Consider the following 24,401-nt stretch of genomic DNA (forward strand, 5'->3'; position numbering starts at 1 on the left):
AATATACCCGTAATGTGCTGTATACAGCAAAGATGGAAATTATTGAAATTCTTTTCTCAGTAGCTGTAAGCCATTATAACAACACTGGCCTTTTAACCATCAACAGGGTCCTCTGGGTCAGCATGGTGTTATTCAAGGTTTCATCCAAAGATGGTACCTAATTTCTCTATATATAATAAAATGTGAGGCTGGATGAACACAGCAGGCCAAGCAGCATCTCAGGAGCACCTGAGATGCTGCTTGGCCTGCTGTGTTCATCCAGCCTCACATTTTATTATCTTGGAATCTGCAGTTCCCATTATCTCGGACCTAATTTCTCTATGCTTGAATGTTTTACTGTATCAAGATTGTATATATCTATGGACTCCGGTAGCAGAATTTTTTGACCATTTTCAGCAGGGTGTTTTACATTTTGCTCAGAGTGAAGATACAACGCTTGGTTCCATGAACAATGTTTTCTTGTTGCTCATTGTTAGGGAAGGCAAGGAGCACATGAGATTGAAAAGCTTTGGTGGACAGCCAGACTTCTCAATATGTTGTAAGACCCTGTGCTGCTAATGTGTTGAATGCCTTGATGAGATATACTGAAGTAAGGAAGTATGCCCTGTTCTCTGCACTTTTCCTGTGGGTATGTTTGGAGAAGATCATGTCCACAATAGACCTGTCTGCATGGAAACCACACAGTGCTTCCAGATAGTAAATCTGCAAGTAGATGGTTCTTTTTACAACCCTAACAAAGGCTTTCAGTGTGATACCACAGAAAGATGCCCTATAGATGTATTCCATACTATTTGCTTTTTTATAATGTGACGACTTTAGTGTTGTGCCTCTCCGACATAGAAGAATGTTCTAATTGTACAGTTATAGATAGGACTTCCCATGCTTTGGATGGTATTCCGTTCCTGCTGCCTTTCTGTTTGCTAAGCAGTCTTTGTTCCTGTCCAGTTCAAGTGATGAGTGTGCTTCATGTGACTCAGTAATGATGAGAAATTGCATGAAAGTGTCAAGTGTAAATTTGGAAATGTCTGTCTAAGAGGAGTATGCCACATTGTGTTGTTCAGTCAATGAGGCATCTGTTTGTTTCTGATGGAGTAATTTGCCATCTGCCAACTTCACATGCAAAATGATGAAACAAAATACTCTCTTAATCTCTGCAAATGTAGCTTATAAATTTCCATTCTCACAAGCAGTTTGGATTTCTTAGTGCAAGTTGATCTGGTACTAATTTTTGGAGTTTTTTTTTGTCAAGTCAGCTGTGCAAAAGACTACTTTAGGTCATAAAGTATTTTTGCTTTTAGGTATATGCTGTGTATAGTGTAAGCTTTGTTTTTTTCACTCATTTTATGATCCCACCTGAAATCGGTCTCAAACTAGTTCTTACTGTGAATTCCTCATTTACCAAATGATGCTTCTGCTTCGCAAATTATTATAGCTTGAAAGTCACTAAGCTTATTGAAACTAGCATCGGTGCTTCCTGATAAATCTTTATTGGGTAGTAATAATTCTACCAAAAGTGTGAAGTGCTAGTATTTGACATCATTACTTGTGCAAGGTATGCCACTGTGTGTAGAATACGCTCACTCTGCTGCTGACACGAGGATGGTCAGTGTTACAGTCTGTGCTGTGGTAGGTGCAGGTATGGAGAAAATAAAATAACTTGTACCTTCTCAAAATGACGAGATGTGGTTGGAGCCAATGACTTGACCTTAGGTGATACTATGATTCTTTGTAATGATGTCAGCTCCTGAAATAAAATGTTGGTGATGCAGCGTTCAGTCATGTTACAAAGCTGAAGAAAGCATCGGTTGCCACTTATCTTGCAAACCCTGTCATGACCTAGGCAGGTTGACCATCAATCTTTGTCTGATGCAACATATGCATAGAAGTCACCCATATGAATGGCCTCTTGCTATTTAAAAACTTTTTCAGGAAGTTGAGGGGAGCCGTAGAAATGCCTCTTTTATTTATGCATTTGAAGGCAAAAAGCAACATAATTACATTAACCCAGTTTATGTGGCAAATTCATTTTTTTAAAATTTCATTCTGTTAAATCTTCTGCAGCTCGATTATTTCCTATTCGCCTATTGTGTTCCTTCTCCATGTGAGTTCTGATAAACTGGTCAGATCACTGCATAGTGACAGGTGTGCTGTGCTATTTTTGATGTACCCCTAAATTCATTCTTATTGCACTGTTTGTACGTATATCTGTGTATTGGTTTATCTTTTTAAAGTAATTGAATTGCTGCCACAATAGCTAACGGTGATTTTAGTTTCTATCTTTTAAAGCTAAATTTTTGTTTATAACAGGAATTATTTCAAATTATTGCAGCCATTAATATAAGCAAATGGACTATAGTTTAAATTCTCTCAGGCTAATTCAGAAACAAACCTTTAGCCTCAAGGATAAAACAACTTGCAATTATTCACAGGCTCATTTACAGTTTTGGGGTGTTGACTTTGAAGTTTGATGACCTGTCATCATTGAAGTGAGGCACTTGAAATTTAAAGTAAATCCACAGTGCAACATCTTGGAGAGAATCTAAAACTAAAAACTCATTTGATACAGTTAGGAAATTATTACAAAACCAATTTGGAAAAGTCATCAAAAACGCAATATTTTTGAATGCTCTTTTTATTTAATCTCCATATTCACTGAAATATTTATTTCTATTTTAGACAGAATATACCTGATCATATATTTAAATGAGTAACTGGAAAGCCAAAAATGATATAGTAGTGCTTTATTTGATACCAGTCAACTAATCTGACACTTTAATTGATCTGAACAAACTAAGTTCAGAGTGGTATGTTGGTGTAATATTCCAATATCAAATGTATAGGGACTTTCTGGGGACAGCCCTGGTTTTCATTTTTATTTAATGTGATGACTTTGTCTATTAATGCAGTAGGTTACTCCATTTATCCCATGATTTGTTGTGATTAGTATTTTCAACCTTTACAGGGATGTATTTTTTTCTGAGGTTTTTTTAGTTACCTAACTGACAAAGGTGTGAAATAATAGATTAATACCATAATATTTATTTAAATTGGGCAATTGACATTAATAAATTGATCTCTAAGCTTGTGGTCAATTTAATGATGTGTGATGACTGACTAATTTTGATTTTATTAAACTTAAGTAGTTGTATATTTTTAAAAGTACTACTCAAGACTTCCATAAATTATTTAGTCCTGAACTTTGTTTGAGACTCCCCATAACTAGCTTTAGATTTCTTTGTCACAAAGATGTGGAAGCACTTTATGATAATCGTGCATAGGATTAAGTTAAAATAGCACACCATTTTAGTGCATTTATTTCCCAAGCTTTCAATTTTTCCTTTTCCTTTAGCTGAATTAACATGGCATGAAGGGAGCTCGACTTTCTCAAGCCCTGTTTCACCGTGGGGTATAGAATATGAGTCCTCAGTGAAGCATCAGCCAAGCTGTGAGTCTAAGAGTTCTAGTCCTGGCTCAAGTTTTAGTGTAGCAGCAATTTTAGAAACCTTAAATGGTCCTTCTCACATTACTACTTCACGCACCGAGTGGATTTCATTTACTGATGAACAAAACCCAAGAAAACCTTTAAAATCAGAGTTGAAGGAAGCAGCACAAATTAAAACTTCACCAAACTTCAATCCTCCTGTGGCCTGTTTTCAGTTGTCGTCTTCCAGCAGCTCATTTGATGACCAAAGTGACCTTCAGAATGATTTTGCAGGCAGCAAGAAAATACCCATGGAAGAGAATAAAACTGGATTAGAAGGTTTTCCCTTTCCTGCAGCTCAGCCAATGGATGTTAGTTTAACGCCTATGGTTACTGACTTAAATAATGGTATGACAGCGCGATTTGTGTGACACTGCTTAATATTCTAACTGTGCATGTATCTTTCATTAACAACATGTCCTGTACGTTTAAGTATAATAGTTGAGATCCAGAGATAATGGGAACTGCAGATGCTGGAGACTCCAAGATAATAAAATGTGAGGCTGGATGAACACAGCAGGCCAAGCAGCATCTCAGGAGCACAAAAGCTGACGTTTCGGGCCTAGACCCTTCATCAGAGAGGGGGATGGGGGGAGGGAACTGGAATAAATAGGGAGAGAGGGGGAGGCGGACCGAAGATGGAGAGTAAAGAAGATAGGTGGAGAGGGTGTAGGTGGGGAGGTAGGGAGGGGATAGGTCAGTCCAGGGAAGACGGACAGGTCAAGGAGGTGGGATGAGGTTAGTAGGTAGCTGGGGGTGCGGCTTGGGGTGGGAGGAAGGGATGGGTGAGAGGAAGAGCCGGTTAGGGAGCCAGAGACAGGTTGGACTGGTTTTGGGATGCAGTGGGTGTGGGGGAAGAGCTGTGCTGGTTGTGTGGTGCAGTGGGGGGAGGGGATGAACTGGGCTGGTTTAGGGATGCAGTAGGGGAAGGGGAGATTTTGAAACTGGTGAAGTCCACATTGATACCATATGGCTGCAGGGTTCCCAGGCGGAATATGAGTTGCTGTTCCTGCAACCTTCGGGTGGCATCATTGTGGCAGTGCAGGAGGCCCATGATGGACATGTCATCAAGAGAATGGGAGGGGGAGTGGAAATGGTTTGCGACTGGGAGGTGCAGTTGTTTGTTGCGAACTGAGCGGAGGTGTTCTGCAAAGCGGTCCCCAAGCCTCCGCTTGGTTTCCCCAATGTAGAGGAAGCCGCACCGGGTACAGTGGATGCAGTATACCACATTGGCAGATGTGCAGGTGAACCTCTGCTTAATGTGGAATGTCATCTTGGGGCCTGGGATGGGGGTGAGGGAGGAGGTGTGGGGACAAGTGTAGCATTTCCTGCGGTTGCAGGGGAAGGTGCCGGGTGTGGTGGGGTTGGAGGGCAGTGTGGAGCGAACAAGGGAGTCACGGAGAGAGTGGTCTCTCCGGAAAGCAGATAGGGGAGGGGATGGAAAAATGTCTTGGGTGGTGGGGTCGGATTGTAAATGGCGGAAGTGTCGGAGGATAATGCGTTGTATCCGGAGGTTGGTGGGGCGGTGTGTGAGAACGAGGGGGATCCTCTTGGGGCGGTTGTGGCGGGGGCGGGGTGTGAGGGATGTGTCGCGGGAAATGCGGGAGACGCGGTCAAGGGCGTTCTCAATCACCGTGGGGGGGAAGTTGCGGTCCTTAAAGAACTTGGACATCTGGGATGTGCGGGAGTGGAATGTCTTATTGTGGGAGCAGATGCGGCGGAGGCGAAGGAATTGGGAATAGGGGATGGAATTTTTGCAGGAGGGTGGGTGGGAGGAGGTGTATTCTAGGTAGCTGTGGGAGTCGGTGGGCTTGAAATGGACATCAGTTACAAGCTGGTTGCCTGAGATGGAGACTGAGAGGTCCAGGAAGGTGAGGGATGTGCTGGAGATGGCCCAGGTGAACTGAAGGTTGGGGTGGAAGGTGTTGGTGAAGTGGATGAACTGTTCGAGCTCCTCTGGGGAGCAAGAGGCGGTGCCGATACAGTCATCAATGTACCGGAGGAAGAGGTGGGGTTTGGGGCCTGTGTAGGTGCGGAAGAGGGACTGTTCCACGTAACCTACAAAGAGGCAGGCATAGCTGGGGCCCATGCGGGTGCCCATGGCCACCCCCTTAGTCTGTAGGAAGTGGGAGGAGTCAAAAGAGAAGTTGTTGAGTGTGAGGACGAGTTCAGCTAGGCGGATGAGAGTGTCGGTGGAGGGGGCCTGGTCGGGCCTGTGGGACAGGAAGAAGCGGAGGGCCTTGAGGCCATCTCCATGCGGAATGCAGGTGTACAGGGACTGGACGTCCATGGTGAATATGAGGTGTTGGGGGCCAGGGAATTGGAAGTCCTGGAGGAGGTGGAGGGCGTGGGTGGTGTCACGGACATAGGTGGGGGGTTCCTGGACTATAGTCCCCCTACAACCACACATCAACGAATACCAGTCACGGTCGGACATAGAGCAGTTTTTCCGCCGTCTTCGCCTCCATGCCTACTTCTTCAACCGGGAACCCAACCCTCCTTCCACTGACCCCTTCACCCGCTTCCAACACAAGTCCTCCTCCTGGACACCACCCCCAGGCCTCCTACCCTCCCTCGACCTCTTCATCTCCAACTGCCGTCGAGACATTAACCGCCTCAACCTCTCCACCCCTCTCACCCACTCCAACCTCTCCCCCGCAGAACGGGCAGCCCTCCGCTCCCTCCGCTCCAACCCCAACCTCACCATCAAACCCGCAGACAAGGGTGGCGCAGTGGTAGTATGGCGCACTGACCTCTACATCGCCGAGGCCAGACGCCAACTCTCCGACACCACCTCCTACCGCCTCCTCGATCATGACCCCACACCCGAGCACCAAACCATCATCTCCAATACCATTCATGACCTCATCACCTCAGGGGACCTCCCACCCACAGCCTCCAACCTCATTGTTCCCCAACCCCGCACGGCCCGTTTCTATCTCCTTCCCAAAATCCACAAACCTGCCTGCCCTGGTCGACCCATCGTCTCAGCCTGCTCCTGCCCCACCGAACTCATCTCCACCTATCTGGACTCCATTTTCTCCCCTTTGGTCCAGGAACTCCCCACTTACATCCGTGACACCACCCACGCCCTCCACCTCCTCCAGGACTTCCAATTCCCTGGCCCCCAACACCTCATATTCACCATGGACGTCCAGTCCCTGTACACCTGCATTCCGCATGGAGATGGCCTCAAGCCCCTCCGCTTCTTCCTGTCCCGCAGGCCCGACCAGGCCCCCTCCGACACTCTCATCCGCCTAGCTGAACTCGTCCTCACACTCAACAACTTCTCTTTTGACTCCTCCCACTTCCTACAGACTAAGGGGGTGGCCATGGGCACCCGCATGGGCCCCAGCTATGCCTGCCTCTTTGTAGGTTACGTGGAACAGTCCCTCTTCCGCACCTACACAGGCCCCAAACCCCACCTCTTCCTCCGGTACATTGATGACTGTATCGGCGCCGCCTCTTGCTCCCCAGAGAAGCTCGAACAGTTCATCCACTTCACCAACACCTTCCACCCCAACCTTCAGTTCACCTGGGCCATCTCCAGCACATCCCTCACCTTCCTGGACCTCTCAGTCTCCATCTCAGGCAACCAGCTTGTAACTGATGTCCATTTCAAGCCCACCGACTCCCACAGCTACCTAGAATACACCTCCTCCCACCCACCCTCCTGCAAAAATTCCATCCCCTATTCCCAATTCCTCCGCCTCCGCCGCATCTGCTCCCACGATAAGACATTCCACTCCCGCACATCCCAGATGTCCAAGTTCTTTAAGGACCGCAACTTTCCCCCCACGGTGATTGAGAACGCCCTTGACCGCGTCTCCCGCATTTCCCGCGACACATCCCTCACACCCCGCCCCCGCCACAACCGCCCCAAGAGGATCCCCCTCGTTCTCACACACCACCCCACCAACCTCCGGATACAACGCATTATCCTCCGACACTTCCGCCATTTACAATCCGACCACACCACCCAAGACATTTTTCCATCCCCTCCCCTGTCTGCTTTCCGGAGAGACCACTCTCTCCGTGACTCCCTTGTTCGCTCCACACTGCCCTCCAACCCCACCACACCCGGCACCTTCCCCTGCAACCGCAGGAAATGCTACACTTGTCCCCACACCTCCTCCCTCACCCCCATCCCAGGCCCCAAGATGACATTCCACATTAAGCAGAGGTTCACCTGCACATCTGCCAATGTGGTATACTGCATCCACTGTACCCGGTGCGGCTTCCTCTACATTGGGGAAACCAAGCGGAGGCTTGGGGACCGCTTTGCAGAACACCTCCGCTCAGTTCGCAACAAACAACTGCACCTCCCAGTCGCAAACCATTTCCACTCCCCCTCCCATTCTCTTGATGACATGTCCATCATGGGCCTCCTGCAGTGCCACAATGATGCCAGCCGAAGGTTGCAGGAACAGCAACTCATATTCCGCCTGGGAACCCTGCAGCCATATGGTATCAATGTGGACTTCACCAGTTTCAAAATCTCCCCTTCCCCCTACTGCATCCCTAAACCAGCCCAGTTCATCCCCTCCCCCCACTGCACCACACAACCAGCACAGCTCTTCCCCCCCCCCCCCCCCCCCCCCCACCCACTGCATCCCAAAACCAGTCCAACCTGTCTCTGGCTCCCTAACCGGCTCTTCCTCTCACCCATCCCTTCCTCCCACCCCAAGCCGCACCCCCAGCTACCTACTAACCTCATCCCACCTCCTTGACCTGTCCGTCTTCCCTGGACTGACCTATCCCCTCCCTACCTCCCCACCTACACCCTCTCCACCTATCTTCTTTACTCTCCATCTTCGGTCCGCCTCCCCCTCTCTCCCTATTTATTCCAGTTCCCTCCCCCCATCCCCCTCTCTGATGAAGGGTCTAGGCCCGAAACGTCAGCTTTTGTGCTCCTGAGATGCTGCTTGGCCTGCTGTGTTCATCCAGCCTCACATTTTATTATCTTATAGTTGAGATCCATTTCTGTTTAACAAGCAAGACATTTCTCTAAATGACTAAATTGTACAATTATGTACGAGCTGTGTAACGTGAATACACTGACTTTGCTAATCTACATCAGTTAAATCTGTAAATTCCCCAAGTTTTCAAGTTGAGCTACTAACGGCAGCATTTTAAAAGTGACAACGAAGTTGATGTGATTTGCAAAATGTCTACCTCCTTCAGTCCTTTTTGCCATTATTTGGGATAGTGTGTGTGTGTGTTCGTCTCTATGGTGAAAATGTTTTATTTTCTGAGAAAAAGATGGGATCCAGATTCATCAAAAATAGATGACAGGATCATCAGCAAAATGAACTTTGGTTTCAAAGTAATACACTGATATCCAATTGGCATTATCTGTAAGAACTCAGGCCAGGTTGACTGTGTTGAAAGTAGATCTTCAAATCGACTACTGCAGAACATACTTTTTCAAGACTCAGAATTTCAAGTTGTGGAAAGTTTGGATTGTCTAAATTGTTTTGTGCCTGACATAAAAGTCTTGATTTAGTATCTGTATTTTCTTTGTGAATTTTTTAAAGGCAAAAATGCTTCAACATGGAGATACTGAGAACAGGCATTTGTTCTGCATGTTTCAAATGAAGAAAACATCATCTAATTAGGTGCTGATTAGAAGTTAGGAACGTTATCACATCTGGCTGTAGTCCCCACAACAAATCGCTTTGAGAAGTTTCAGCATAATCAGACATACATGTAAATTCAAAAGTGTATTCATTTTAGTCTTGCAGGAACAAATGAGACATTCTGTAGAAGATTGTTGTCTTGCACTCATCAAGACAGCATTGCAAGAATGCCTAATTTCAAAGGAAACAATAACTTGTAGTTCATGAGAAGGGGGAGCTGATTGCCAGTGACATTGCCATGAAGAAAGCACCTTAAACAGTCAACTGCCAGGCTTTAGTTTAAATTTAAACCAAAGAAGCCAACTCTGATTGAAAGCATTGTCCAGGTTGTCTTTAGTTTTTTGTTTAGGTAAAAAAGTCATCATGATTGAACATGCGTTCAGACTCGCCAAATGTCCCTTTCTGTTTGATGTGGGACAATGACAACCGGAACTGAAGCCTCTGTGAGAACAAACTTTGTGAAACTAGATGGATTACCTGACATTGACCTAGGCACTGGAAAAGATGGTGGCAGAAACAGCCCCATGACTTTACAAAGTTCTTCCTGACATCTCAAGGCTAGCGCCGAAATTGAGAGAGCTGTTTTACAGGCTAGTCAAATAACAGCCTGACATTGTCTGTAAGGTATGATTCCATAAATATGACTATTTCCCGGATACCGCCATCACCTTCTCTGATACGTCCTGTCTCACCAGCAGAACAGATCCTGTAGATATGGTGGAACACTGGTATACAGGTTGGGACTTCAGACCCCATCAAGTGCCTGGCTTCAGGTCAAACCTGGGCAAAGAAGCCACCTGCTGTTACCAGGTGCTATGCTCCCTCAGCTGATGAATCAGTATTCCTCCACATTGAACAACACTTCGAGGAAGCACGGAGGGTGGCAAGAGCACAGATGTACTCTGGGTAGGATATTTCTGTGCTCACCAGAGATTTGCTTGGTAGCAATACTACTGATGAAGCTGGCTCCTAAAGGACAGAGCTGCTAGACTGGGCCTGCAGCAATGGTTAAGGAACCAAGGGGGAGAACCATACTTGACCTTATCCTTACTAATCTGCTAGCTGCAGACGCATCTAACCATGACAGTTTTGGTAAGAATGACCACTGAATCTTGTGGAGATGAAGTCCTGTTTCTTTCATCAAGAAGACTATCACTGCGTTAAATGGGACAGACTTTGAACAGATGTAGAAACTTCATGAAGTGCAGTGGGCCATAAACAGCAGCAGAATTGTGCTCCAGCACAATCGGCAATGGCATGTCCTGGCATATCCCCCATTTAGCCATTACCATCAAGCTTGGGGATCAAAACTGGTTGACTGGACAATGCAGGAGGGCATGTGAGGAACAAGACCAGACATATCTACTGTGACATCTAGGAATGGCAGTTTGTTGTTGTTTTCCTCCTCTTTTGTGAATGTTATGCCAGTAAGAGCATGTAGAGCGAACAGCCAATGGGGAACTTCAAACCAGCGTCTACAGGAAAACAACACATACGGACCAAATACTGAATTACAGGAGCAACCATCCCAACACCCACAAACGAAGCTGCATTAGAACATTATTACAACGAGCCACCACACACTGCAGCACAGAGGAACTACGCAGAGCAGAGGAAAATCACCTATACAGCGTATTCAAAAAGAATGGGTACCCTATGAACACAGTCCGCCGATTCCTCAGCAATAAACCCAAACAAACAGACAAAACGGGCTCAGAAACCATAACCACTCTCCCCTACGTCAAAGACAGTTCCAAAATGACTGCCAGACTACTTGGACCTCTTGGCATCAGGGTAGCCCACAAACCCACCACCACACTAAAACAGCAGCTAATGAACTTCAAAGACCCGATACAGACAACGAACAAAACGAACGTCATCTACAAAATAACTTGCAAGAACTGTGACAAACACTACATTGGACAAACTGGCAGAAAGCTAGCCATCAGGATACATGGACATCAACTAGCCACAAAACAACATGACCCGCTATCACTCGTATCCTTACATACAGATGAGGAAGGACACCACTTTGATTGGGACAACACATCCATCCTAGGACAAGCCAAACAGAGACACGCATGAGAATTCCGAGAACCATGCATTTCAACCGGAACTCCATCAACAAACACATTGGCTCCAAATCAATCTACCATCCCCTGAGAAAAGGAACAGGAAATGACATCACCAATGTAGGAAATGACATCACCAACCCAAGGAAACCTAACCAGATAAATAGAAAGCAGGACATAACACCAGCACTTCGTCGGAGGCTCACTGATGATGTTACCTAGAGTGGTGACGAAACGTCTGAAAACTAACCTTCCAGCTCAGCATGCAAACTCCCATCCAGAAATGGAACTGTTCGCCATCATTACACAATGTTCAGCACCGTTCATGTCTACTCAGATGCTGAAGCAGTCCATGTGCAGATGCAAAAAGATCTGGACAGTATCTAGGCTTGAGCTAACAAGTAGCAGGGGAGGCAATGGCCTAGTGGTATTATTGCTGGACTGTTAACCCAGAGACCCGGGTGATGTTCTGGGGATAACAAAGTGTGATGAAGGGTCTAGGCCCGAAACGTCAGCTTTTGTGCTCCGGAGATGATGCTTGGCCTGCTGTGTTCATCCAGTTTCACACTTTTTGTTATCTTGGATTCTCCAGCATCTGCAGTTCCCATTACCTCTGATGTTCTGGGGACCTGGGTTCAAATCCCACCACGGTAGCTGGTGGAATTTGAATTCAGAAATATCTGGATTTAGGAATCTGATGATGACCATGAATCCATTGCTGGGTTTTGGAAGAACTCATCTTGTTCATTAACATCCTTTAGGGAAGTAAACTGCCACCCTTACCTGGGCACTTAGGGATGGACAATAAATACTAGCCTAGCCAGTGATGCTCTCGTTCCATGGAACAGTCATTCCATGCAAATGTCAGGCAATGACCACTTCCAGTGAGAGACAGTCTAACCACTGGCCCGTGACGTGGAATGGTGTTACCATCACTGACTCTCCCATTGTCGACAGTGGCTACAAGAACAGTCAGAAGCTTGGAATACTGCAGCAAGTAACCCGCCTCCTGACTCTCCAAAACCTGCCCATCTTCTACAAGGAACAAATTGGGTGTATGATAGAATGCATCCCATTTACGTGGGTGGGTGCAGCTCGATCAACAAACAAGAAGTCAAACACCACCAAGCACAACCCCAGATGGTGGCAGAGTAAGGGAGCTGAGCCTGGGGCTCGTCCGCTCCTGTCACTTTTTTTCTTTTTCTTTTTTCTTCTCTTTGCCTCCATTCTTTTTCTTCCTTGTTTTCTTTTCTCTTTTGTTTCCTTTGAAGCCTAGAGAATGGTGGGTGGAGGAGGAGGCCTCTGATGGCAGCAACACCCAAGATGAACGAAACATGGCTCCACCCCAGCCTGGGATCTCCCATCGAGCAAGGAGCGGGTCCTGGGCTGACGTGAGGGACCTGGACTGGGCCAAGCTGGGCCAAGGCTTTAGTTCCAAAGCTAGGCTTGGACGTCTGAAAGGGCAGAAACATCACTGACGGGTGGATTGGCGGCAGGAGTAGCAACAGATGGTGAACAGGAGAATTCTCCTGGCCTAGTGACAAAGTGGTTTCCAGTGGCTCGGCATGGCATTCTTCTGCTAGAATGGCAGTCTCGCCCAGGCTGTGTCTTCGAAGTATTCCGTAATATCTTAAGCAGCTTGCTCTGGCCCCAGGAGCCATTAACTGAGCTGTGATGAACTTTGTCTTAATTTTACTTTTTTAAAATTATTTATGTATGACTTCTGTCATTAATATAGATGCTCTGGTGTGATGACTTATAATACTTCTCACTGTATTTTTCATCTAAAATTTAGATGTAACAATAAATATCTGTTCTATTCTATTCTACTCCATTCAATTCAGGACAAAGCCTACTTGATTGGTGCCACGTCGCCAAGCGTCCATTTCTTCCACCACTGACATTCAGTGGTAATGGTATGTACTATTTACAAGATGCACTGCAGAAATTCACCAAAGATTCTTAAGGCAGCACCTTCCAAACTCTCAACCATTTCCATCCAGGAGGACAAGGACCGCAGATACATTTCCCACTTGCAGGAAACCACCTGCAAGTTTCGAAGTCATTCACCATCCTGATTTGGAGATATATCACCAGTCTTTCATTGTTAAGAGCATTGTTAGTCTATCTACATCATGCTGACTGGAGTAGTTCAAATAGCTACCTTGCAATCACATTATCAATGGCAACTAGAGAGGATTAATCTAGATGTAAGTTTGCTTGCTGAGCTGGAAGGTTCGTTTTCAGACGTTTCGTCACCATTCCAGGTAATATCAGTGAGTCTCCGGTGAAGTGCTGGTGTTATGGAATTAATAGGATTAATAAATGTTGTCCTTCCAGCAATGCCCACGCATCATAGTACAATGGAAAACAAAACTTTGAGATTGCGTGATCAGAGACTTTGCTGTAGCTTTGCCCAGCTACTTCTGCATAAGTGTGTTTATAATGCAAGTGTCTTTCAAGTGGTATTATTTATGCTGTGGTCATCCTTGAAAGCAATAAAGTGAGACTAATGAATCAGATTGAAAAATGAAAGAATTTTGTTCATTTCAAATGCAGCTTCAAAAATGGTTTCGACCAAGCAGGTTTGAATTTATGCAAAATCTTGACGTTTAACTGTTCTGTAGTGCATTGAAGGATAATGAGGCTCGTTCCCAATATGATGGTGTGTACATAGACCATATGTCCCAGCGGTTGGCTGATCAATTCAAACAGCATGTTCCCTCAGTTATTTGTAATTGGCAGGGTACAGACGGTACTCAGTAAGCCATTACTTGCAAAACTCAAAGTAACACATTTGAAAACTGTTACATGTGATTCCTTGGCAGCATTTGCTGAACATACCCAAAAAAAACAATCAGTCAAGCTCAGTTTTTGCTTGCTAGAAGCAACATATTCTGGACCTGTTCTTTGAAAACCAAAGCAATACAGGTCTGTTCAAGACTTGACTTTCTTTAATTCCAGGGAGATTAGGGAGCCATTGTGTTCAGTGCTGCCTTCTCCTTGATAATGTCTTATTATCAAGCCCGTTTGATTTGCCAACTAATCAGGAAGGAGTGTATGCTTCCTCTGGTGTACCCTGTGCCAATCAGGAGCATCTTTAGTCTGTTGTCCATGATGTCTTTGAGGCATGACCTTACACAACTTTTTAAAAATCGTGAGGGGCATGAATAGGGTGAATAGCCCAGGTCTTTTTCCTAACGTGGGGGAGTCCAAAACTCAAGTGCATAGGTTTAACTTGAGAGGGGAAAGATTTAATAAGACCTGGGGAGCAACTTTTTCGTGCAGAGGGTGTTGTGTATGTGAAATGACCTGCCACTTAAACCACGTCTGGATAGGTATATGAATAGGAAGGATTTAGAGGGATATGGGTGAAATGCTGGCACATGGGACTAGGTTAGATTAGGGTGTCTGGATGAGTTGAACTATAGGGCCTGTTTCCAGGCTGTATACCTCTGTAACAACGTCTCTACCAGAGCCCACTATCTCCCAATCCACATCCTCATTTTATGTGGCATCAATTTCCATTTCCTTTGCAAGTTACTTTCTTGTGATTCTGCCTTGATGAGTGCAAGACTGAAAGCCTTATCAGCAGATTTCTTTTTCAGAGATATTCAAGTTCCAATGACCAAGTTTATATCAAATTGCTACCTGTCAAAAGGAGGGGTGGTAGTATTACACATTCTAGTCTGTTTAATGACTGGTTCATAATTGCAGTGCATTTAGGAAAAGCAAACGCTAACATTATAGAGTTTGGGTTGCATTTTCTGGTGAATGTTATTTTAATTTTTATAAAGTAAATTTTAGACGTTTTACTTGTATGTCTGTACTGCTTTGAAACCAGTAATTTAGCGACACATTGCACAGGAATTGTCTATTTTTCATTATTTTTCCATCCTGCCAGAGTGGTTAGGCTAAGATTGGGGGGGGAGAGGTGGGAGCAAGCGCAGGATTGGGGGATTGGGGGTAGCGAGCACAGGATTGTGGGGTGGGGGGGGAACGAGTGCGGGATTGGGGTGAAGGGGGGAGTGAGTGCGGGATTGGGGGGAGTGAGTGCGGGATTGGGGGGAGTGAGTGCGGGATTGGGGGGAGTGAGTGCGGGATTGGGGGGAGTGAGTGCGGGATTGGGGGGAGTGAGTGCGGGATTGGGGGGAGTGAGTGCGGGATTGGGGGTGAGGGGGGGAACGAGCACGGGATTGGGGTGAAGGGGGGAGTGAATGCGGGATTGGGGGAGTGAGCGCAGGATTGGGGGAGCGAGCACGGGATTGGGGCAGAGAGGGGGGAGCGAGCGCGGGATTGGTGGGGGGAGTGGGGAGCGAGCGCGGGGTTGGTGGGGGGAGTGGGGGTAGGGTTGGGGTGCAGAGAAGAGGGAAGACTAGGGGGTCGCTAATGTTGCACCAGTATTTAAGAAAGGCTGCGAGGAAAAGCCTGGGACCCACAGACCTGTGAGCATAATGTAACTGTTGAGTTGTTGAAGGAAGTTCTTGAGAGACAGGATCTACACACATTTGGAAAGCCAAGGACTGATTAGGGATAGCCAGCATTGCTTTGTGTGTGGGAAATCATGTCTGTTAAATCTGACTGATATTTTTGAAAACGTGACCAAAAAGACAGACGAGAGCTATGCAGTAATGTTGTCGAATTGGACTTGAACAAGGTTCCACATGGTAGACTGGTTAGCAAGGTTAGATCACATGGGATCCAACAATTGCTAGCCAATTGGATACACAATTGGCTTAAAGGAAGGAGACACATGGTAGTGATAAAGGGTTGTTTTTCAGACTAGAGACCTGTGACCAGCAGTGTGCTGCAAGGGTCGCTGCTGGGCCCACTGTTGTTCATTGATCATAGAATCCCTACAGTGCAGAAACAGGCCCTTTAGGCCCAATAAGTCCACACTGACCCTCAGAACGTCCCACCTAGACCCAACCCTCTAAATCTCTCCCAATCAACACATCCCTGGACACTATGTGCAATTTAGCATGGCCAATCCACCTAACTTGCACATCTTTGGACTGTGGGAGGAAACCCCAGCCCTCGGACGAAACCGCATAGACAGTGGGAGAATGTGCAAACTCCACACTGACAGTTTGGACATTGGATGGGAACAAACCCAGGTTCCTGGTGCTGTGAGGCAGTAGTACTAACCACTGAGCTGCCATGCCATCATTTATATAAATGATTTGGACGAGACTTGTCAGTAAATTTGCAGATGACTCCAAAATTCATGTTATAGTGGATAGTGGAAAAGGTTATCTAGGAGCAGAATGGGATCTTGATCAATTGGTGCAGTGGGCTGAGGAATGGCAGATGGAGTTGAATTCAGATAAATGTGAGGTGTTTCATTTTGGTATGACAAGCTGTGGCAGGACTTACACAATTAATGGTGGGGCCCCTGGGGAAATGTTGTCATCATTCCTTGAAAGTGGAATCACGGGTAGATAGGATGCTAAAGAAGGCGTTTGGTATGCTTGCATTCATCAGTCAGAGCATTGAGTAGAGGAGTTGGGACAGCATATTACAGTTGCAGAAGACATTGGTAAGGCCACGTTTAGAGTACTGCATACAATTCTGGCCACCCTGTTATTAAAAGACGTTATTAAACTGGAAAGGGTGTAAAGAAGTTTTACGAGAATGTTAACTGAGACTGGAATAAATGGGTAATTTTGGAGTGAAAGGCACTGACAAGTGGCATATAGCAGGGATCTGTGCTTGGGCCCCAGCTATTTAAGTATTTGGATGAGGGGATTAAATATAATGAGGTGTAGAAGGCTTGAGTTAATTTTTAAACAAGGCTGGTTAGACTGGGACTTTTTACACTGGAGCCTAGGAGATTGAGCGGAGACCTTTATAGAAGTTAATAAAATATTGAGGGTATATATAGTGAGGGTATATAATAGTGTAGGTTAGATGGACTTCAGATTGGTATGACCGGTCGGCACAACACCGAGGGCTGAAGGGCCTGTACTGTGCTGTAATGTTCTATGTTCTATGTTCTAACACTGGTGGATTTGAACTCACTTACCCTTCTAACAACTTTGGTAGAGTAAGTGGGGCCTAAACCAATGTACTAAATTGAAACTTACTCTTCTATTTTTTTTCTCAACAAACCTTTACTTTGTTTTAAACTGACATTGGCTGACTTCCATTATGTGAAGCAAAATTTTGATTCTTTTGATTAGGAAATACCAACAAAGCAAGCTAAGTGACTGAGCAGTTACAGAATTCAGATCCTTTTACACAAACATTAAATAATGATAGGGAGGGAAGTTACAAAAAACCTCGGAGCCAGCTTAAAGTTACTTCCCTTAATGATTTGAAATTACTTTTTATATGAACAGCATGACAATGATTTGCAACTATTGTTGCTCATACATGTTAATAAATGAAGTTGTATGATACTAAGTTAATTCAAAACATGTGTGCTAAGTTCTTTGAAATACCAGCAGACACCAACAAAACATTTGCTGTCAAATTAATATCTTTATTGAAACAGTATTACTTTAAATTGAGTGTTTCTGGCTATACTTTCTTGAAAGACTTGAATAGAATGAAAACCTGTCACTCTGGAAACAGCCAAGTAAACCTATGTGTGTGTGTGTAAAAACAGTTCTAGGAATATAAATATAAATTCTGCCAAGATCTCACTTTGACTTATTTTTATAGTGATAGAATATGCAAGTCTAATTGGAAACTGCTTATGCCGGAGTTGAAAAATTAGATTCTCGTCTGTGGGCTCAATGTTATTCAGAAAAATAGATACTCAATTCCTTAAAATCTGCCTATTATAATCTCAGCATCTAGCATTAAAGAAAATGGCTTCTCAACTTCTAGCATCCGTGACAAAGTCTTTGTTTAGGATTTAAGTTTTTCGGAAAAGTTGTAACTGCTTCTTGTGTGGTAGCTTGCCCATTCGATGTAGACTTAAAGACTGTGGAGGATATAGACTGATACCATCATCATCGTGATCAAATCAATTCCCCATTCCTCATGGAAACAGTCTCTTATAACCGTTATTGTTGTTGAGTTTCCCTTGTATCTGCTTTTCATGTTTTTAACCAAACCCAAAGCCACCATCGTGAACTGCTGGCAGGCACAAATGTACCATGAGCTGCAGTTTGTGTGTGTGCAACAGGCACTTAATAAATCATCAGTGGACCTGCAACTTTAACTGACTAATTAAAACCGTCCTGGCTGACAGAAACTAAATAATATTAGTGTAGATGATTGGCGGAATTGTTTTGTTTAAATATGTTGGGTGTTGCAAATTAAGGTATGAGTTACTAGGATATTTCGAAACTTCACTTTGTTAGTGTTTTGTATCATACAGACTCTAGTTAATAGCAACTAACTATGAATTTTGCAGACTAGCTTTTGATTTGCAGTACACGTGGCATGAGAGTTCTCATTACAAGAACTTTCTTGAAGTCAAGTTTGATTTTTAAGATATTTTAAGAATGTTTTTAAATGAGTGCTGTATTTACAAATAGAAAATGTGATCTGTCGTCATTCTGTCAACTGGTATTTCTTTCAAAATTGTTTTGCTTCTTTCAATCTCCCCTTTCAGTCTCGCCCCCAGCAAGACCTACCACCCCACTTAATACAAGTATGATTGTGCCACCACCTCGTCCTACTTCCAGACCAAAGCTTTCGGCAGGAAAACTGGGTGGAATTAATGAAATAGTAAGATACTTTCTTTAATGCTGAAAATTCATTTTTGCAAAAATTGCTATTACTGAAAGAAAATATTTTAAGAATAATTACATCTCGATTAATTAAGAAAAACTTTACAAGTTGATGTTAAAGTTTACTTTGTGTTAATTCTTGAGTAAGAACACAGAAACTAGAGAATGTTGTCTGTTCTGTTGCATTTTTAAGGTATTTATTAAAAGGACAAATAATTCCAGAAATGTGGTTCTATATAGAACATAGAACAGTACAGCACAGAAACAGGCCCTTCAGCCCGCAATGTTGTGCCGACCATTGATCTTCATGTATGCACCCTCAAATTTCTGTGACCATATGCATGTCCAGCAGTCTCTTAAATGACCCCAATGACCTTGTTTCCACAACTGCTGCTGGCAACGCATTCCATGCTCTCACAACTCTGTGTAAAGAACCCGCGTCTGACATCCCCTCTATACTTTCCTCCAACAAGCTTAAAACTATGACCCCTCGTGCTAGCCATTTCTGCCCTGGGAAATAGTCTCTGGCTATCAACTCTATCTATGCCTCTCATTATCTTGTATACCTCAATTAGGTCCCCTCTCCTCCTCCTTTTCTCCAATGAAAAGAGACCAAGCTCAGTCAACCTCTCTTCATAAGATAAGCCCTCCAGTCCAGGCAGCATCTTGGTAAACCTCCTCTGAACCCTCTCCAAAGCATCCACATCTTTCCTATAATAGAGCGACCAGAACTGGACGCAGTATTCCAAGTGCGGTCTAACCAAAGTTTTATAGAGCTGCAACAAGATCTCACGACTCTTAAACTCAATCCCCCTGTTAATGAAAGCCAAAACACTATATGCTTTCTTAACAACCCTGCCCACTTGGGTGGCCATTTTAAGGGATCTATGTATCTGCACACCAAGATCCCTCTGTTCCTCCACACTGCCAAGAATCCTATCCTTAATCCTGTACTCAGCTTTCAAATTCGACCTTCCAAAATGCATCATATCGCATTTATCCAGGTTGAACTCCATCTGCCACCTCTCAGCCCATCTCTGCATCCTGTCAATGTCCCGCTGCAGCCTACAACAGCCCTCTATACTGTCAATGACACCTCCGACCTTTGTGTCGTCTGCAAACTTGCTGACCCATCCTTCAATCCCCTCATCCAAGTCATTAATAAAAATTACAAACAGTAGAGGCCCAAGGACAGAGCCCTGTGGAACCCCACTCACCACTGACTTCCAGACAGAATATTTTCCTTCTACTACCACTTGCTGTCTTCTGTTAGCCAGCCAATTCTGTATCCAGGCAGCTAAGTTCCCCTGTATCCCATTCCTCCTGACCTTCTGAATGAGCCTACCATGGGGAACCTTATCAAATGCCTTACTGAAATCCATATACACGACATCCACAGCTTGACGCTCATCAACTTTTCTGGTCACGTCCTCAAAAAACTCTAAGGTTTGTGAGGCATGACCTACCCCTCACAAAGCCGTGTTGACTGTATTTGATCAAGCCATGCTCTTCCAGATGGTCATAAATCCTACCCCTATATTTGTAAGTCTTCCTTAGTCAACTCCAGTAATGGACAGTTGCAAAACTGGTAAAGAGGAGCACAAAGATATGATCTTAGTTTATTTTTCTGAAAAGTTGAGATTAGGCACTATGTATTACCAAAGCCTTTACAAACATTGAATGATAACAGCTTGGGAAGCTCAGATTCAAGTCCCTTCTGCTCCAGATGTTGCCTTAACATCACTGAACTAGTTTATTTAAGAAATCTAGAAAAGTGACAACATACTTGTATGCACATATTTGGAGATCTTGTATTAAGCTGCGGTTTTGATCCTGCTGCTTTTAGGTTATAGTTTTGATCCATTTAACTGTTACCATAATTAGAACTTGCTTGGAGATGCTAAAACAGTTACAAGAGCCAATCTGGATTAGAAGCAATCTTTGTAGAGCTCCACGCACCTCCTTTCATTTGAGGTGGTCTGGCTATTGCAGGGTAACGGGGACTAAAGGAGAAGACAAATATGTAACTGAATACAGCAGTGAAATTCTTGCTGGTGGAGGTCCAGAAGATGTTGTATGTTCTGTACGTGCAATGGGGAAAGAATTCATCTCCGCTTTATATCCCTTTCCTCTTTAGTAACTGGTGCCGTTTTGTTATATCTGCTGCAATCCTTCTGAAAACCAAAGGGGCACCTAGCAAAATGTCCATGATCAAGCACTGCATTTCTCGTGGTAAATTTCTATCGGATGGAGTAGCACATGAGAGTCATAACAATTTTACAACATGGAACGAGGCCTTTTGGCCCACTATGTCCTCACGAGTCATCAAGCACCAATCTACTGTAGTCCCATTTTTTTTTTCAACACACCCTTGTATGCTATGGTGTTTCCAGTGTTTATCTAAATACTTTTTAAATGTTGTGGTATTTCTTGCCTCTATCACCTTTTCAGACCGGCAAAATGGTGATGAACCTCATCTAGAGTAATCACCTACAGTTGACCAGAGCTTCACACAGTGCTCCAGCTAAAACCTAACTAATGTCTTTTATAATAAAATGTGAGGCTGGATGAACACAGCAAGCCCAGCAGCATCTCAGGAGCACAAAAGCTGACGTTTCGGGCCTAGACCCTTCATCAGAGAGGGGGATGGGGTGAGGGTTCTGGAATAAATAGGGAGAGAGGGGAAGGCAGACCGAAGACGGAGACAAGAGAGTTGCAATGGGAGAGAGATTCCCTGAGGTTAGTCCGGAGGGTAACTTCTTCAGCATCTGCAGTTCCCATTATCACTGATACAATTTTAACCTCACATCAGTGATAATGGGAACTGCAGATGCTGAAGAAGTTACCCTCCGGACTAACCTCAGGGAATCTCTCTCCCATTGCAACTCTCTTGTCTCCGTCTTCGGTCTGCCTTCCCCTCTCTCCCTATTTATTCCAGAACCCTCACCCCATCCCCCTCTCTGATGAAGGGTCTAGGCCCGAAAAGTCAGCTTTTGTGCTCCTGAAGTGCTGCTGGGCCTGCTGTGTTCGTCCAGCCTCACATTTTATTATCTCTAATGTCTTTTATAGCTTGATCATAATCGTCCTGTTCTTGAATTCACTGATTTTGATTAATAAAAGCAATTATCCTTTATGCCTTCTTAACTACCTTATCTATCTGTCCTGTTGCCTTTCAGAATCTATGGACACGCACAGTAAGTCCCTCTGATCCCCTATGCTGCTAGGGTTTTACTGTTCGTTTGCGTACTCTATTGCTTTATTAGTCCTCCCAGAATGTATCCTGTCAATGTCCTGGATTAAGTTCCCTTTTGCCAGTATTCAGCCCATCTGACCTGTCTGTATTGTCTGCAGCTTTCATCCTCACTGTTTACCACCCCATCAGTTTTTGTGTCATCCGCAACAATAGTGATGAAACCTCTGACATTGATGTCTAGATCGTTAATGAACACTACAGACAGCAAGGGACCCAGCACTGAGCCTTGTGGTAAATGACTGGACATGGGCTTCCAGTCACAGAAACAACCTTCAACCACTATCCTCTGCATCCTGGGGTTAAGCCACTCTTGGCTTGCCTCCCTTCTTTCGTCTGGTGATCATGTCTTAAAAACATGCCATCTTTGTAACTCTCAACCTGTTAGTTTACTCCAGTGCCTCCAGCTGGCATGGAAACTCTAAAATCCGTGCTCAAGTTGATCATACCAGTGCCATTTCCCACAGATGTGGTCATCCTGACAACATATCTGAATTACAGCTGATTGGCTTGACTTCGTGGCCGGTAGGCGCAGAGTTAGCATTTTAAGTTGCAGAGTTATGTTACTAGATAAAAGTTGTTTAATAAATTATTGCCACATCCCTTTAACGCCCCCAGATTGATGTTATTTGCATTTCCTAACGAAGTATGTATTGACAAAGAAATCAACCTTGGGATAAGTCGTTGAGTTATTTAGCACCAAGCTCTTCAGATGGCCAGAGCTTATTAAATAGTGATAAAGCAATGTCATTTTTGTATGCCAGAAAGTTACATTTGTGAAGTACAAGAAAATAGTTGTCATTGTAGAGGAAGTCCTTCAGAGTAGCATATCTTCCTCTTGGGACAGTTTAGGATTCTAGAATCCATTTAGCTTTAAATGTAAGACTCAGGGTCCGACTAAATGTGAGGGTATACCTGGTATAAGTGTGTCTTGACAAGTTTCACCAGTTCAATAAGTTATCAAAGTAAATATAACACAATGACACTTAGCCAGTCCACAGCAGAATGCCAATCCTCGTTTGGCTGAGTTGCTGTCTCTGGTTCTTTCTGCACACACTGTCAAGTAAGCCTTATTAATTCTTTCCAAACAACTAAAAGCATGATCGGAAATGTCTCTGCGCCTAGATTGCTCCCATTCTAAATTGCCAAGGTGATGCCGAGTGCATGAGCAGTTCGTGGGCCATCTTGGTAGTTTGTGCCCAATTTATGGTTAGCTTCTTTAAAAGTAAAGCCATCTAGAGACATCACTCTCCATTCTCCACTGATTGATCTGTGAGATTAAATTCACTTAAGAGGCTTATTTTAGCTTTACCTATTATTTCATTGATTTTTGTAGCTTACTACTGAGATAAAATATTTTATAATAGCTTCTTTGCCCAATTGATTAGAATAGGAGACGAATGCAGTAATGCCCTCATGAATAATACCATATCCCATCGCCTTAGATCTTGCCTGATTGATACATATCCCCCATTAAATCAGACACTTATAAATTACTATTTTAAAGACCATCTACTCCATTCATTTTTCCTTTCTGTAATTGTGGGTTTGGAATGAAGTGCTTTGTTATAAAGAATATAGTGGAAAGTTTGCATGTTACTACAAAATGTAAAACTAATACAGAGACTTACAAAGTACTAATACATAAAATCACAAAGTTTTAAAAAAATGTGCAAAATAAACTATGTATAAAAGGTAAGGTGGTGATATATTCCTATTCAATCATTGTAAATTTCTGTTAAAAGAAGTTCTAGAATTATATTGCTTACAAAATTAACTGTAAATTTGTTTAGCAAAAACATGATTATTGTTCTAAGTATAACACCATGAAAGACTTCTTTCTTTCTGCTGGTGATGATGCCAGGTTGACATTGACTTAGCAGTGAGAAAGAAAATAGCTCACTCTTTCAACCTAAGCAGAGTTTCTTGCGTGTCTTCTGCTTTAAGTTCCATAGTGTGTCTTCCACTTCTTTGGTAACATCAAGTTCCCTGACCCCCAGCACTTCATATTTACTATGAATGTTCAATCCCTGTCCATGTCCATACCCCATAAAGATGGCCTGTAGGCCCTCATTTTTTTTTCCTTTCCAACAAACCCATCCGTCTCTCCACTGCCCAATATCCTCCTCAGCCTCGCCAAATAGTCCTTTCCTTCAGTAATGTTTCCCTCAATTCTTCCCACTTTGTCCAGATCCGGGGGTTTGCTATGAGCGCTTGCGTGGGCCGAAACTATGTCTGTCTGTTTTGTCAGTTATGTCCACAGCTCTTAACCAC

At 44.1% G+C, this 24,401-nt stretch overlaps 1 protein-coding gene across 3 annotated transcripts in view; it reads left to right on the forward strand.

The window, feature by feature from the left end:
* fcho2 (FCH and mu domain containing endocytic adaptor 2) overlaps window positions 1–24,401 on the forward strand; it is a 178,973-nt gene that overhangs the window by 104,833 nt on the left and 49,739 nt on the right. For 2 of the 3 annotated variants that reach the window (XM_059644795.1, XM_059644796.1), the window contains one exon: window positions 18,760–18,875. In XM_059644795.1, the coding sequence (XP_059500778.1) occupies window positions 18,760–18,875 (116 nt within the window). Of the gene's footprint in view, window positions 1–18,759; window positions 18,876–22,053; window positions 22,072–24,401 lie in introns of all 3 variants that reach the window. The other variant, XM_059644794.1, reaches the window with a different exon arrangement.

This window comes from Stegostoma tigrinum, chromosome 3 (assembly GCF_030684315.1).
Source record: "Stegostoma tigrinum isolate sSteTig4 chromosome 3, sSteTig4.hap1, whole genome shotgun sequence".
Taxonomy (NCBI): Eukaryota; Metazoa; Chordata; class Chondrichthyes; order Orectolobiformes; family Stegostomatidae; genus Stegostoma; species Stegostoma tigrinum.